Below are 15,928 nucleotides of genomic sequence, written 5' to 3'. Positions count from 1 at the left end.
ACAAAGAAATTAAAGTACCTAGGAATATACTTAACCAAGGAGGTAAAAGACCTCTACAGGGAGAACTATGAAACACTGAGGAAGGAAATAGCAGAGGATGTAAACAGATGGAAATCCATACCATGCTCGTGGATCGGCAGACTCAATATCATCAAAATGTCTATACTACCCAAACTGATCTACAGATTCAATGCAATACCTATTAAAATCCCATCAGCATTCTTCACAGATATAGAAAAAATAATTTGGGGGGAGGGGGGAAATGGGCATTTATTGAAACCTTAAAATCTGTACCCCCATAATATGCCGGAAAAAAAAATATCAGTGGCTAGAAACACAAAGGTTAATATTTTATCATTGCTACTGATATGCATATGTGAAATTTGGGTGGGAAATATAATAAACAATAAAGCCTAAGAAATTGTACCATAAAAAAAAAAATCCCATCAGCATTCTTCACAGATATAGAAAAAATAATTTTACGCTTTGTATGGAACCAAAGAAGACCCCGAATATCAAGAGCAATTCCAGGCAACAAAAACAAAATGGGAGGCATTAATATGCTACATATCAAACTATACTACAAAGCTGTAGTAATTAAATTAATATGGTATTGGCACAAAATAGGAATATTGACCAGTGGAACAGATGTGAGAATCCTGATATAAAACCATCCTCATATAGCCATCTAATCTTTGACAAAGCAGACAAAAAAATACGCTGGGGAAAAGAATCCCTCTTCAATAAATGGTGCTGGGAAAACTGGATAGCCACCTGTAGAAGGCTAAAACAGGACCCACACCTTTCACCTCTCACAAAAACCAACTCACGCTGGATAACAGACTTAAACCTAAGGTATGAAACTATTAGAACTCTAGAGGAAAAAGTTGGAAACACTCTCCTAGACATCGGCCTGGGCAAAGAGTTTATGAAGAAGTCCCCAAAGGCAATCAAAGCAGCAACAAAAATAAATAAATGGGACATGATCAAACTACAAAGCTTCTGCACAGCCAAAGAAATAGTCATGAAAGTAATCAGACAACCTACAGAATGGGAGAAAATTTTTGCATCCTATGCATCCGATAAGGGACTGATAACTAGAATATACTTAGAACTCACGAAAATCAGGAAGAAAAAATCAAATAACCCCATTAAAAAGTGGGCAAAGGACTTGAACAGAAACTTTTCTAAAGAAGACAGAAGAATGGCCAACAAACATATGAAAAAATGCTCAACATCTCTAATCATCAGGGAAATGCAAATCAAAACCACAATGAGATATCACTTAACCCCAGTGAGAATTGCCTTTATCAAAAAATCTCCAAACAATAAATGCTGGCGTGGTTGCGGAGAGAGAGGAACACTCCTACACTGCTGGTGGGACTGCAAACTAGTTCAACCTCTGTGGAAAGCAATATGGAGATACCTTAAAGCGATACAAGTGAATCTACCATTTGATCCAGCAATCCCATTGCTGGGCATCTACCCAAATGATCCAGTGACACTCTACAAAAAAGACACCTGCACTCGAATGTTTATAGCAGCACAATTCATAACTGCAAGGCTGTGGAAACAGCCCAAGTGCCCATCAATCCAAGAATGGATTAATAAAATGTGGTATATGTATACCATGGAGTACTATTCAGCTCTAAGAAACAATGGTGATATAGCACATCTTATATTTTCCTGGTTAGAGCTGGAACCCATACTACTAAGTGAAGTATCCCAAGAATGGAAAAACAAGCACCAGATATATTCACCAGCAAACTGGTATTAACTGAGTAGCACCTAAGTGGACACATAGGTACTACAGTAATAGGGTATTGGGCAGGTGGGAGGGGGGAGGGGGGCGGGTATATACATACATAATGAGTGAGATGTGCACCATCTGGGGGATGGTCATGATGGAGACTCAGACTTTTGGGGGGAGGGGGGGAAATGGGCATTTATTGAAACCTTAAAATCTGTACCCCCATAAATGCCGAAATAAAAAAAAAAAGAAAAAAAGTCATTCTGTCAAAAGAAAAAAAAAAAAAGAAGATGTGCATAAAAGACTGTATTCATCTTAAGAAAAAGAACAATAAAGCCAATCAAATAAAAAAAACTGAAATCAAGGAATAGAAAACAAACAAAAAGAAAAGATATATAAATCTAAATGCTGGTTTTTTGAAAGAACTGATAAAATTGATAAATCCATCATGAATCTGATTGAGGATTAAGTAAAAAAGAATGAAAAAAGGTAAGATGAAGATTTTGAAAAAGACATAAAGATGTAGAGACATAAATAAAAGAATTATATATATGTATGTGTGTGTGTATGTGTGTGTGTGTATATATATGTGTGTGTGTGTATATATATATATATATATATATATATATATATATATACACTATTGACATCTATGGCAGTGTATTTTTACAGTATAGAGAAATGGATTATTTCCTTGAAAATTAGAAACTACCAAAACTGATTCAAAACAAGTAGAAAACTTGAGCAGTACATGGGCCCCCTGTGGCTTTATGGTGGAACTATCTCAGTTTTTAAGAGTAAATAGTTTTAATTTTATTTAAACTCCTGATTTACAACCTTAGCTACACATTAGAATCACTTGGGTAATTGCAACGTATAGCCAAGTTTGAGTTTGAGATCCAAGGATTTTCTTATTCCTGACAATTAGAAAAAGATGAAAATCTCTCCAATTCATTTTATGAAACCAGCATAACCTTAATTTCAAAATTTGAGGAAAGCATTAAACAGTCTAACGTTGTATTTATTATGTTTGGATGATAAACATCTTTTCCACTTTGATGCAGATTTTCTTGTACCAAAATTTCTTATCTCCAGTTAAACCAAACTTTGTTGTAGGTGGATTCTTTGCTACCTAAGTCTTAGTTCACCTCTAAGAGCAAAGAATAATGCATTTCTTTAGCTGAACCTCATTTTAAGCCAAAAATAGTAATGATCAGCTAGGCCATCCTTATATAGCACACTTTACACACAACAAGTTTTAACCTTTTCAAAAAATCACACATCTTCCAAAGACTAAGATTTGTGATAATGAAGCTCATTTAACAGAATGTGTCACAGTCTCTAAAAATGATTCTAAAAGGAATCCTAAATGTATACTGACCTCCTCTAAGTGTTAAGCTTCTCAAGGCAACCACTTCAAAGACAGAATACTTACTTGGGTATATTAATATAAGATCTGTCGTATTGGTTCATGATTAGGCATATCACTTTATATAGTCTGGGTTTGAATCCTTTTAGTCTTAGAATAATAAAGGTACTGAAAAGCAGAACGATGTGGAACTCGTTTCTTGGGACACAAGTCTCTAGGATATTTAGGCTTCTGGCTACTGAGATTTCCCTGGGTTTCCTTCAAAGAAGCAAAAACTCATGCCATAACTCAGCCTTCACTCAGTTCTGGTGAACCAAGCCCTCTAGTTCATTCTGCAGCTGATATACAACAAATCATCTATGCATGGAGATTAAGTTGACAGATACAGAAAACTCAGAGTAACTATATCTCTGAACAGCATTCAGATGACCTGCAGGGGGAAAAAATAGCAGACCACATCAATTAACTTCAATACAAACAAAAAAACAAGATGTTTCCTTATCATCTCACCTATTTCCTACTGAAACATTTTACAACAGGCATCTGGAAGTTATCTGAATGTATTTGGACATTTCCTCAAGGCACATCAAGCAGTAACCTCTGAACCTCAACTCCACATTACTTTGTTATTTCTCTTGCAAACCCTAATTCAAAGGTCTGTTCTTCCAACTGTAACATACTGCCTTAATTTCAAAAGGAAAAAAATGAACCACTGTGGCAACATGAAGCATATCAGTGATAGAGAATAAGGAAAATGTTTGATTACCTTCACAGCTGGAAAATTATGGACATGGGGGATGGAGGATGGTGGGGAAGAGAGAACAAAAAGGAAAACAAGGTGGCATGGCTTCCCCTGGACAGCATCAGTAAGACACCCACAGGATTAAAAGTTAATTAGCTTCTCTCTGTCCATGTGCATCTCTTTTTCAGTTTCAGGAGGTTGCCACACACAGCATCAATTTAACAAACTATAATAATCTGCCAATACTTGATCTAAAATGTCAATCTTTCTATTCAGTGAGGAAAATGTCTTGTAATTTTAGCAAGGCTGAGATACTGAATGAAGTATTTCAAATTGGTCACTCTAATTAAGCAAAAGTGGCTGATTAAAATTAACCTTTTCAGAAAATAAAATCTAAAAATATGACCTAACTAATGATATGTAAATTGCTTCACTTGATGATAAAATTATATTTGAAGCCATGTAAAGTTGAGATGCCCTTTTAGCAAAGGTTTGTCATGGTTAAGAGTGTGGTACCCAAGGGGGAAGAATCCTTTTCAAACCCAGATGGGAATTCGAACTGAAAATGTCTCACTTAGTATTAAGATGCTAACTGGCACAATTTTTAAGGACAACAAATATTAAGAAACCACAGTTTCAAAACAACCAATTAAAAATGATCACTGATAACAAATCCCATCATTTATTACAGTGTACTACAGAAAGTATATGAGAATAAAATCTCTCCTGATCCTCTAAAACATTCTTTCAAGATTTAGGCACTTACGAAATTACTAAAATTCTTTGACGGGATTGTCAGAAATGTTACTTCTTCTAGGAAGTCTTCCAAAGGGTTAGGTGCTCTGCCGATGTGCTCCCTTGGAGTTTCATGCTTAGCCCATATATAACATGTCCCACCCTAAACCATCTTGTCTTTTTATCAGCCAACCTTCTCAATTAAACTGTGATGTCTTTGGGGCCAACAACTGTGTCTTAGTCATACTATATCACCAACCCTTAGCAGAGTACTTAGTTCATAATAACTGTTTAATAAATATAAGTGAAATGAATAAACTTGGGAAGGCAGCGATGCTCACCACTATACCACCAATGCCTTCAAAACTTTGTGTTCATCTTTATATGTTCCTATAGTTTTTTATATAATACCCTAAACACTATAGGGACCAGATAAAAGTTTATTGAATGAATAAAATAGTGGACAGATTCACTTTCACATACAGTCACTTATAATGAAAGTCTTGAACAAAACCAACCACTTGAATGAAGAGAGTGATATGGTGAGGTTTCTCAGTGACCCAACATAATATCACTTCCTTTCAGGCAGTGCCCTTGGTTGGCCGTGGTCCAGCCCCGGCCCCAGCCCTACAGCCTATTCATGCTATACGGTATAAAAGAATTGATGAGGAAGAAAATATCTAGCAAAACACGAATTGAAAGAAGGATTAAAATTTTGCTTTAATTCAAAGCCTGAGGTTTTCCTGGTTTCTCTTTTGAGTTGATAGAGAAAAATCACTTAGTCGTAGTATAATATAAACTGCTCACTTATAGCCCCCCAAATCCCCTACAGAATGTAGTTTACCAAACTATTCTCCACAATTCAAGTTCTGTTTCCCTTAAAAAACAACAAAATAAAGGTAAGGTAAAGCATGGCCACTAGCTACGTCTAAACAGAAGATCGGGAGCCTGTGGCTACACTAACGTGACTCAACCTCACGGCTCCTATCAATGAACCAGACTTAGCACGTAATTGGGATTCCATGAGTTGATGATGCATTGAGTACAAAGTATTGCAGTGAGAATCAAAGACTGTCACAGAAATTCTACCAGTTCCTGAAGCAATCAAGTGATTGCTTAGGTGATAGTTATGCACCTGCTGTAATCCCTGAGCAGGCAACCTTTGTATCTGATGCCACAAAGAGAAATCCACCACTCCCCACCTCTCTCCTCATTTGAGATGTTCCTTCTTTGCTCATCTACTTTCCTGGCTCATTACTCATTTCTCAAACTAATTTTTCTCTTTTTTCATCTTCTCTCATCCTCTTATACCTAAGACCCAATAATGACACTCACTCATACTGTTAGCATTGCTTAAATGAATTTTCCAGATCACTGAAGCTTATTTTGAAAGCTAAAATACGTTTAAAATTACTTTAATCATTATGGTTGGGAGTTTTTAAAATGTGCCATTTGTTCCCTTTACTTCTTAACAGAGTATATACCCACTGTGTAACTTGAAACTTTCTTGACCATGCAGCCTCATCAATGTAAACATCCCCTCAGGCCCTTCTGAGAAGTCTAGAACTCTCTTCCCTATAATACACAGGCTCCAGATCACTGAATATTACTACTTTATTTCCTATCACATTTTTATAGTTCTGTATTTCCTCTTACTGTCAGGAAGAGCTTTTACTTTTCATCACTGTCATTACATCTGACTTTTTCTTCCTCCCCTCCTACTCCCTAATCTGCTGTGGGTGTAACCAGACAAGCGTAAACTTGCGTGAGCGGAGGATTTACTGGTACGCATTCACTGGTCTTTGAGTAAGGGCCTAGAGCTTGTCCTGTGAGTAAAGTTCATTGGATTTGTGACAACTATTTCGAGCTCTCAGAGCCCCTTTTTACTTAATTCCGGGTTTGGAACCATATGAGTGATAAGTGAAGATAAAGAAAGTAGACTGAAGTTTGACATCTGAATAGGTGGGGTATTACTGTCATTTGTATCCCTACAGAAACACTGTTTCCAGAACAGTTCATGCTTCTAGGCCACAGCGCACTAGTGCAATCTATTAATAGCATTCTGTATTTAAACTGCAGACAAAAAATGAGACAGAAAAGGGAAAAATGCTGACTTTGCCAAGTTAGAGATCATCAGATGGTCTGAGCTTCCTCAGACATCTCTGTGCCCTGCCCTTTCATTTCACTGCCTGTAACTTAGGACACTCATTTGCCATAAGCTAAGGGAGCCGGCACCATCATCGCAGGTTCACCATGGCGTTCTCCCTTCTCAGATACCATTATCTATAGCACCTTTGCAGTTTCCTTTTTCTTCTTCTTCTTCTTTTTTTAATAAGAGAAAGTAACATCTTTATTCACTCATCACACATTCCTCTAAAATAATAATACAGTTTCAGGGGTTTTTGCTGTACCACTGTTGAAAATACTAATGATACTGTTGATCAGCTTTTTCCCCCACTGCTTGATCATAGTTGCTATTTTCTTTTTTAAAAATAAATGTTATTGTGTATATTTAAGGTATACAACATGATGTTATGGAATACAGATAGATAGTAAAAATGTTACTAGAATGAAGCAAATCAACATACCCATCACCTTACATAGTTACCCATTTTTTTGTTTTTGTGGCAAGAGCAGCTAAAATCTACTCATTTAACATGAATCCCAAATACAATACAATTTTACTCCCTATAGTCTTCATGTTGTACCTCAGATCTCTTTTCAGAGATCTTGTCATACCTTGCTGTCATCAATGGCTCTTCCCTCAGTTTCTCCTCTTAAGCCAGGCAATATCAAGATCCTAGTATATGTGGTTCACTCCACATCTAAGATATATTTTACTTTCTTCCCACCCAAGCCTGCCAGAATTCTAATTCATGGCTCTTGCATATTTCTGTTTTCCGAGCATCTCTCTCACCTCTCTCTACCCAAATCCATCCCCAAATATAATAGTGCCCTACTCTTTCATCACTGGGCTGGCAATCTCCACTTCCTGAACACTGTCATTGGTTAGCTCTCAAAATATTTCTTGCTTCCATTTGAATGCTATATTTTCACCTTCGGTTCTTTTTATAGTACTTCTTACCACCCACCTCCTCCTGTTCAATCTTTACATTAGCACCTTCCAGTTTTATATGCTTCATATAGTTTTGCTGACGAAATTAAAGAAACATGTCGGAATTCTCTCCCTTCTCATCTGTCTACTCCAGAGTCCTATCCCTGATCGCACCTTAATATCTTTAACTACCTCTAAAGAAATTTTCTTTTCTAAATGCCTTGGAATTTAGTGACTACTTTCCCAATGTAATTTACTCAACTATTTTCCCTTTTATATCTTTCCCAAAGCCTCTAGAGAAAGAATTACTATATTTTTTGTTGTTGCTTTCCAGATCCCCCTGCTTCCTTCTCCTTCCTTGGGTTGTAATTGTCAACAACAGCAGGAGTGAACTTTCTGAACATTCGGTGTGGAGCTATGTACTAAGTTAAACAAACCCCATTCGCTAAACTGTACAATTCCTTGGCTTCCTCTCACCGTTCCTTCCAGGGCTTTCCAATGTGGCCAGTAGCATCCCTATTTCCTGGTAAATAAACTCCCTTCCACCTTCAACTCATTCAGAGAGACTTCTCCCCATAAATCTGGGCCTCCCTTTAGGGCGCTATGGAACTCCTGAGTCCTGCAGCCCTCTCAAAGGAATGAGTATTCCTCCCCAGGGCACATACCTCAGGGTCAAGAGCAGGGGAGAGTCTACTTGTTCTCAGAGCCACTGATAGACCAATACTCTGCCACCCTCCTTTCAGGCCCATGACCTCTGACTAGACTTTCTTCCCCTGCTCCTCATCTCTCAGTCCATGTGGCCAACCCATTTACCACACCTGCTTTCCAGGCCCTTGCCCACCCCATCTCCAATATTCTCTTTCACTCACTTTGGCCACCCATGTTCTGGACCCCACCTTGGGCCCTCTCATCTCCTAGGACTACTCCCCCTACTGTGCCCACACATCCTGCTTCCTAAGGCCCTTGGCCTAGTCAGCCGGCTCCCTGACCCAGTCAGACAGCATTTCAACCCTTGAATCCTCCCACTTCTTCCAGTTGACTGGCCCATCCTGGCCTACCTAGCTTGGATGGATTCTAGGGCTGACATCCAGAATTGCTCTTTACCAACACCCTCAGCTCCCTGCCAGCAAACCTTTGCCTGGACTGCCTACTACCTGGGCAGCCTCCCACTTCCTCTGACCCTTCTCTGGCTATCATGTTCTACATCCTTGCTTAGGCCTCCTGCAGTCACAGTGGAATCTCTTCCCAAGTGCCAGCTCCATTCACCCACTCCTGGTTTGACCTATCCCATTCTCTGCCAAGACTCCATTCTGAATGAATGAAATGAAAACCTTGCATCTCTATTGTAATTTATTACTTTAAAATATACCTTTGGATATTTATGTTATTTTAGCTATAAGAAAACCTCTTACAGGGTGGAAGCTCAAGATAATATTTCAGCAGAAAAAAAAAATTGAGGTTCATGGAGGTTTTGTGGCTCACTCAAGTTCTCATAGTCTCAAAGCATGGAAATAATTGGTCATCATAACAATCAGAATATATTTCCTTTCAACCCATCTGAGTCACCTATGCTATGCCCTATTACTTGACATGCTAGTTGTGGGGATGACAGCGTAGGTAGGCAGTAAACACATTAATCAAAAAGGGACATTCAGAAGATCAGTATAAATAGATACTAATGTAAAGGCAGGGACCTCAGGATCAGTTTTCTATATGCAGTCAGTCATCCCAGAAGTAAACATTCAGGCTGTAACTCTTGGCTTAGAGAGAGAAAGAAATCCAATCAAGGAAATGTGGAGAAGCTCCATGCCGGCCAAGCTGCTTTGTATTCTCTGTGCTGGATCTCACAACCAAAATGCAATAAATGGAGAGGAGTCATAGCATGGGAAGAGCAACCAAGCCCAGAGATGGTGAATCATAGGACAGAAGAAAGCAACTTGGAACTTATTATAGGAGACTCCTTTCATGCACAATTAGTGTGCATTGAAAGAAAAGACTGGTATGTGACATGCTCATTTCTGAACACAATAAAAATAAAATAAAACAGACTATTTCCTTTCCCATCCTATACCATCTAAATATTTATGATGTAAGAAAGACAGTAAGTATAGTCAGGTACAACTCCTAATGGATATACAGATAACAATAATGTAGAACAAAGACCCAAATTAAGTTTTGTAAAAAATTTTATGAGATATGTATTTTTAAAAATCTAAAGATATGCCTCTACAAATCCTGGAGCTTCTTGGATAAAAGCTGCTATATTACATCTATATTTGTATATATCTCTAATAAAATTAATACTATTATCTGCCCTAAGACTTGCCTCTCCCCCCAAAAATACAAATATTTAGCAAAATAATCGCTTACCTTATAGAAGATCAAAAAAAGATCATCTAAGCTCCCATGCAAATCACCTGTAGTGCAAATGAAAAATCACTGTTCAGTAGGAAATCAGATGCAATGCCCACTTTGTTACAGAATTTTGAAACTGAAATATTGCTGATATACTCCAAGTGTTCTCGGGGCATTGGGTTTTTGCCCTATGATGATGATGTTAATATGACAGGCAATTTGTTTCTACAGCACTCTTTTCTTCCCCTGCTATAGCAGGGACAGCATCTAAGAATGCAATTAGCTGTTCCCTCTGGCCATTTACACAGGGCTTGGCTTACTCTGGGCCAAGCATTGCGCTAAGGGTTTTACATGAATTATCTTGTTCAATCCTTACAACTGCTTTATGAGATGGGTATTATTTTCATCATTCTCATTTTACAAATAAGGCTTAGAGTAGTTAAGTTACTTACATAATGTCACCCAGCCATCAAGTGTCAGAGCTAGAATTCAAACCCAACGTTATCTTACTTCCAAACTCAAGCTGCTAACCATTACTCTGTACCCTCTATACTGTAAGCCCTAGGACAGCAGCAACAGTATCTATTTCAGTCACCATTGAATCCCCAAGTGCCTACCATAGTACCTGGTGCATAGCAGGTACTTAAATACATTTATTTGCTAAGTGCATAGCTTTTTAAAGCCATGTTTTAAATATGCTCCAGCAGTAGCATCTGAAATTTAAAAATTGTGGGTAGACAGCTGGCATTCTTTTGATGAGACATAGGAAATCAAAATGAAAGCCAACTAAGGGAAACCATATGAATATATGAAGCCATTAATTAAAAAATAAGAGAGGCTATGTGAATATTCAAAAGTCCTTATTTGGATAATTATTTCTAGGTAAAATATCTTTCATAAGCTTTGCTCATTAATTTTTATTCTTTGAATCTAACATAATTACCATAGAATTTAATTTAGGAACACTCTCCCTCAGTTTGCTCAAAATACCACAGCCAAGGTTAGCCAAATATATGCAACAGAAGACTTCAAATATACTGGGAATAATAATATTAAAATCCTTTATCACCAGCGCTTATTTATAAAATATGAACTATAATGTTGGTAATAAGATTAAGAACATATTAATGCTATTGTATGCTTAAATCTCATAGCTTTCATATGGTCTCACTCCTAATCTAAGGAAATAAAGATGGAAGGACTTTTTACTTAATTTAATATATATTTTTAATTATTTTATTTTCCTAATTTTCTTCAGGGTGACTTGTCTTTCAAAGACTTGTATGCTAAAAAAACAATGAATTTGTTTCAGCATATTAAGAGTTGAGGATACAAAAATATTTTTAGTTGGACAGCATAAGAGAAACTTGTAGCATGGCAAGATACCCCAAAAGATATTTCCACTGCCAACACAAACATGAGTACAGAATAGGTTATCATCTATAACATAACTGTAGACTAAAGTCTCCTTTTTTCATGCACAGTAAGAACTAGGAGGCATATTTAGATGTGCATGTAAAAAGTTTTATCTCAAAATTAAAATCATGGTTTTCATCACTATTTCTCTTTTTTCCTAATCCTGTCTTAAATGAAAGATGGTTTTGAAAATATGACCCCAATTTTAAGTTTTAAATAATCACCAAATTTTTCAAAGTTCAATGGACTATTAAAAACAGAAAATAATAATTCCTATGTTGAGAAAACCTACTGGCCTTGTCATTTTCCCTCTACCAACAGTGCTAGGTAGAAAAAGCCTGGAAATAAATGCCTAAGATATGGAGATCTTTAAATGAACGAACTGTCCAATCAAACCATTCCCTAGTCTTTGTCTTATGATAGAAAATAAACCATCAGGTACATGATGGGAGTTGGGATCGTAGATATGGAGCTGCCTCTAACCTGGGATACAGAAGACCTGATTTTTTTTTTTTTTTTTTTTGAGACAGAGTCTCGCTTTGTTGCCCAGGCTAGAGTGAGTGCCGTGGCGTCAGCCTAGCTCACAGCAACCTCAAACTCCTGGGCTGGAGCGATCCTTCTGCCTCAGCCTCCCGAGTAGCTGGGACTACAGGCATGCGCCACCATGCCCAGCTAATTTTTTTTTTTTTTTTTTTTTATATATATATTAGTTGGCCAATTAATTTCTTTCTATTTATAGTAGAGACGGGGTCTCGCTCTTGCTCAGGCTGGTTTTGAACTCCTGACCTTGAGCAATCCGCCCGCCTCGGCCTCCCAAGAGCTAGGAAGAAGACCTGATTTTTAATTCTGACCCTGCCAATTGTTAGCTGGGTGAGTTTAGGTGGGGACGGAATTACTACATAGAAATGAATGGAAGGCAATATGCTTTTCTCTGTGCCTTAATTTCACCCATAAGAGCAAAGGATAGACTAGACCATCTCTGTATGAACCCTTCAGTTCTTATACCTTGGGATTCTAGGGCTTCCATGCCCTCTAATTAATTAATGTCTTCTTCCAGATCCTCTAAGTCAAGGATAAGTCTACAATGGCAACAGGAGGTATACTGGCAACACATGGGAGCAGATCCCGCTCTCTGTTTTGCCTATTACATTATACTCTGATAGCAAACCTAGCTCTGGCCTCATAGGCATCACAGATTGGCATGGCTTCCTGGGCTTCATGACCCAGAGTTCTTTATTTCTATGAAAAGTAAATCTAAGAGGCCTTGAATAAAAGACCTCCACTGCCCAGATGCATCATCTGCTAGTCAGAGATGTGGTGGCCTGATTAGGTTGGAATTGAACCATTAGAGACTCTTTAAAAACCTGAGTCAGAGAATGTCATGAGAGGTCTGTACTGCTACATCAAGTCCTTGTCATCACTATCAGATGCTAGAAATGTACATGGTTTAATTAGATTGTCAAATCCACTTCTACCTGCCAGAGTAAGACAAATACAGGCTAAGAATTGATTTGGAAAATAACAATCACTGTTTTGTAACCTAAAGGCTTAATTAGAAGTTAAGGGAATTGCTGTTCCTTCCACGCGCCCCGCTCTCAAACAGTTGCAAGCATGCTGAGCACCAACTGCGATGAATTTCAATGTGTACTGTTTCTTGAAGCAATATCCTGCCAGGCTGGCCTATATGATAGCAAAATCTCAAATCTTGTTATTTAGAAGAACAAGAAACAGATTTCTGGGACATTCCTACTCTTCTAAAAGCTGCAGAGACCAGTTGGAAAAATCTAAAACAGCAGCCAAGAGCAGAGAAGAATTTAATCTCCACCCTGCCTTGGGCTTTTCTCTTCCCAACATAAGTGGCATGCAGAGGCCCGCCTAGAAAAAGCAACATGGAACAAAGATAATGAGAGCTAGATGGAGGGCAAAGAATGCTTATTCCACCCATGGGTAGTTTTCCATATTAAAATGCTGTCTGCTTTTATAAAAAGCTATGAGTTCTTTAATTTCTCACATAATTAATTCCTGCCAGCTGGTATGCAAAACAAAGACAAGATGGGGAACAGTATTATCATGATAGATAATTCTATATTAACATTTTTCCCTTAACACAGTCCAATTTACACAGTTTTCAAGTTAGGCAAATGATGTAGGACCAAGAGGCTCCTAAATATTAATTTGACAATTCTGCTCTGAAACTTACCGCAGATTGTTATCTCTGCGTAGCGAGAAGTTCTTACGTGATTGAAATTCGCCATTCGCTTCAGAACTTTTTTGGTTTCAAATAGCACCTCTAAGACATAATGAGCATGAAGTACCTGTGAGGGAGAAGCAGAGGAACAGATATAATGAACTAGAAATACATGACTGTATAGAAAACTATAAAGGTAGAGCATATGAGCACATTTCATGTTGCTGTATTTCAGGGTAATCTCTAAATTATTCTCAAATAGATTATCCTAGCTTGGTGTCTGGCATTGAATAAGCCTTCGGTAAATATTTATAGTTGAATGAATGTCTAGTTCCTAAGACATTGATACTCTCGTGTTCTTAACTGATATCATCCATTTGTAGAACATTTCTGATCATCCTTGGTTCTTAGAACTCAAGAGAAGTGGGGAGGGGGGTGACAGGGAAGGACACTCCCTGGTCCTAAGGAAATGTGCAGACAAAAAAACCTCCAGTAACAATAATAATAATGAAAGAGAAGGACAAAAAGGAGAGTGAGAATGAAAAAGAAAAAGTAGAGACAGTCTGTTGAAGAGGTGTTGCTTTGCATTTGTTAGGACGTCCTGCTACCTAGGATGGAAATTAAGTGTTGCTGGGCTCAGAGATCCAAGAGGCAGACAGACAAACTCCCAAGAAACTCCTGAATCAGGCCTCCCAGGTGTGGGTTCCAATATTTGGTGTACAGTCTTGAGAATTTTCAGAACAGCACATTTATATAAGAGTCTAAGTATAAAACATATTCCAAACCCAGATAAAACACTTGGATTATCTCCTATAAGTGATTATTCATCCCATTGCTCTCCTCCAGTTATAGTGTTGATGAGATCATTGTTTTGTACAGATTTACTCTGTTTTCTCCCCGGGCTTTTTTTTTTTTTTTAATGTAGTGTGTCATTCTCCCTTTTTAAAATTATAAAATGTTCCAAATACATACTCCAAAATATAATATAGCAGAGATGTGACTACCACACAAATTTAACAGATGTTAATACAACTTTAAAGTTCAGGACTATTTAGACCTGTGCTGTCCAATTTGAGAGCCACTAGCCACATGGGGCTATCGAGCACTTGAAATGTGGATAGCCTGAATTGAGATGTACTGTAAGTAGAAAATTCACATTGGATTTCAAAGACTTAGTATGGAGAAAAAAAGTAAAATGGCTCAATAATTTTAATATGATTATATATTGAAATTATATTTTATATATTGTGTTAAATAAAATATATTAAAATTAATTTCTTTTTTTTTACTTTTTTAATGTGACTACTGGAAAGTTCTAAATTATGTATATGGCTCACATTTTTATTGGAAAGCACTGGTTTAGATTATTAAAGGCTGACAGAGGGGTCATATCTATATATTGTTCAGATATTCCTTTGGGTTTGGGATTAAGGATAGGTAGGACCCTTTGGACCACTCCTGTCTTGTGGTGTCCTGAAATTCCATTTTCATAGCTATTAATATAATAAAATTATTTTCCATCCCAGACTCCAAAACATATAATTTAAGTTTTGAGAATTTTCATGATTAAATAATTTTTTAAAGAGACAGGAAATAGGATTTGAAGCAATGTGAGAATTAAAAAGAAAGAGATAGGTTCCTGGATATTGATTAGTAGGGAAAGGCCCTTATCTTCTGTTTATCCAAGACCTAATATACCATTGCATATTTTCCCCACAAAAGCATTCTAAATGGATTTAATCCACAACTTAAATCAAAATTTAAATATGAACTTTCCTTTAGCCACATTTTAAAGAAACAAACAAAAATACTTTTGTATAATGGCTTATATCAGTTTGCACACTTAATCTATTAATTCTCAACACTGGCTTAATTTAATTTGTCATTGTAGTTTTTCTGGTCCATTTCTAGTACTAAACAGAGTAACTTCTGTTTGGAGAGGCAGTTTTGTTTTTTATAAAAAGATAAATTAACAAATATTCACTGAGAATATATTGCAACAACAGAAAATTCTTATATTAAAATAGTTTTTCTGAGTCCTCTTTAGATTGGCAAAATCACTTTGGTAATATTAGTGGTTGCTTATAAACCTATCTTTCAATAGCATTGTAACTGCTATGCTTATAACTACAATATTAAATACTCAAAATAGTTGACTCAGATAATGGTTGCTCTATTTCTAAATGTTTACATTAAATAACCACTTAAATAAAATACTCACATTCTTTTAAAAGCATTGAAGGAAGAAAATACTACCATTAAAGGATATTTCGTTGTTTAAAAAAGTAGTTTTAAATGGATAAACAAGTCATTTTTTA

The 15,928-nt window shown here is 37.0% G+C and overlaps 2 protein-coding genes across 2 annotated transcripts in view; one reads left to right on the top strand and one right to left on the bottom strand.

Moving 5' to 3' along the window:
• The window catches only part of RS1 (retinoschisin 1), a 284,554-nt gene that overhangs the window by 180,130 nt on the left and 88,496 nt on the right, over positions 1–15,928 (top strand). The window lies entirely within an intron of this gene.
• Positions 1–15,928, bottom strand: part of PPEF1 (protein phosphatase with EF-hand domain 1) — a 121,979-nt gene that overhangs the window by 41,789 nt on the left and 64,262 nt on the right. Inside the window, exons 6-7 of the mRNA XM_075999172.1 lie at positions 13,623–13,737; positions 10,022–10,068 (exon numbers count right to left, since the gene is read on the bottom strand). Of these exons, the coding sequence (XP_075855287.1) occupies positions 10,022–10,068; positions 13,623–13,737 (162 nt within the window). The remainder of the gene's footprint in view (positions 1–10,021; positions 10,069–13,622; positions 13,738–15,928) is intronic.

The sequence above is a fragment of the Microcebus murinus genome, chromosome X (genome assembly GCF_040939455.1).
Source record: "Microcebus murinus isolate Inina chromosome X, M.murinus_Inina_mat1.0, whole genome shotgun sequence".
Lineage (NCBI taxonomy): Eukaryota > Metazoa > Chordata > Mammalia > Primates > Cheirogaleidae > Microcebus > Microcebus murinus.
This window is presented reverse-complemented; position numbering and strand designations above follow the sequence as displayed.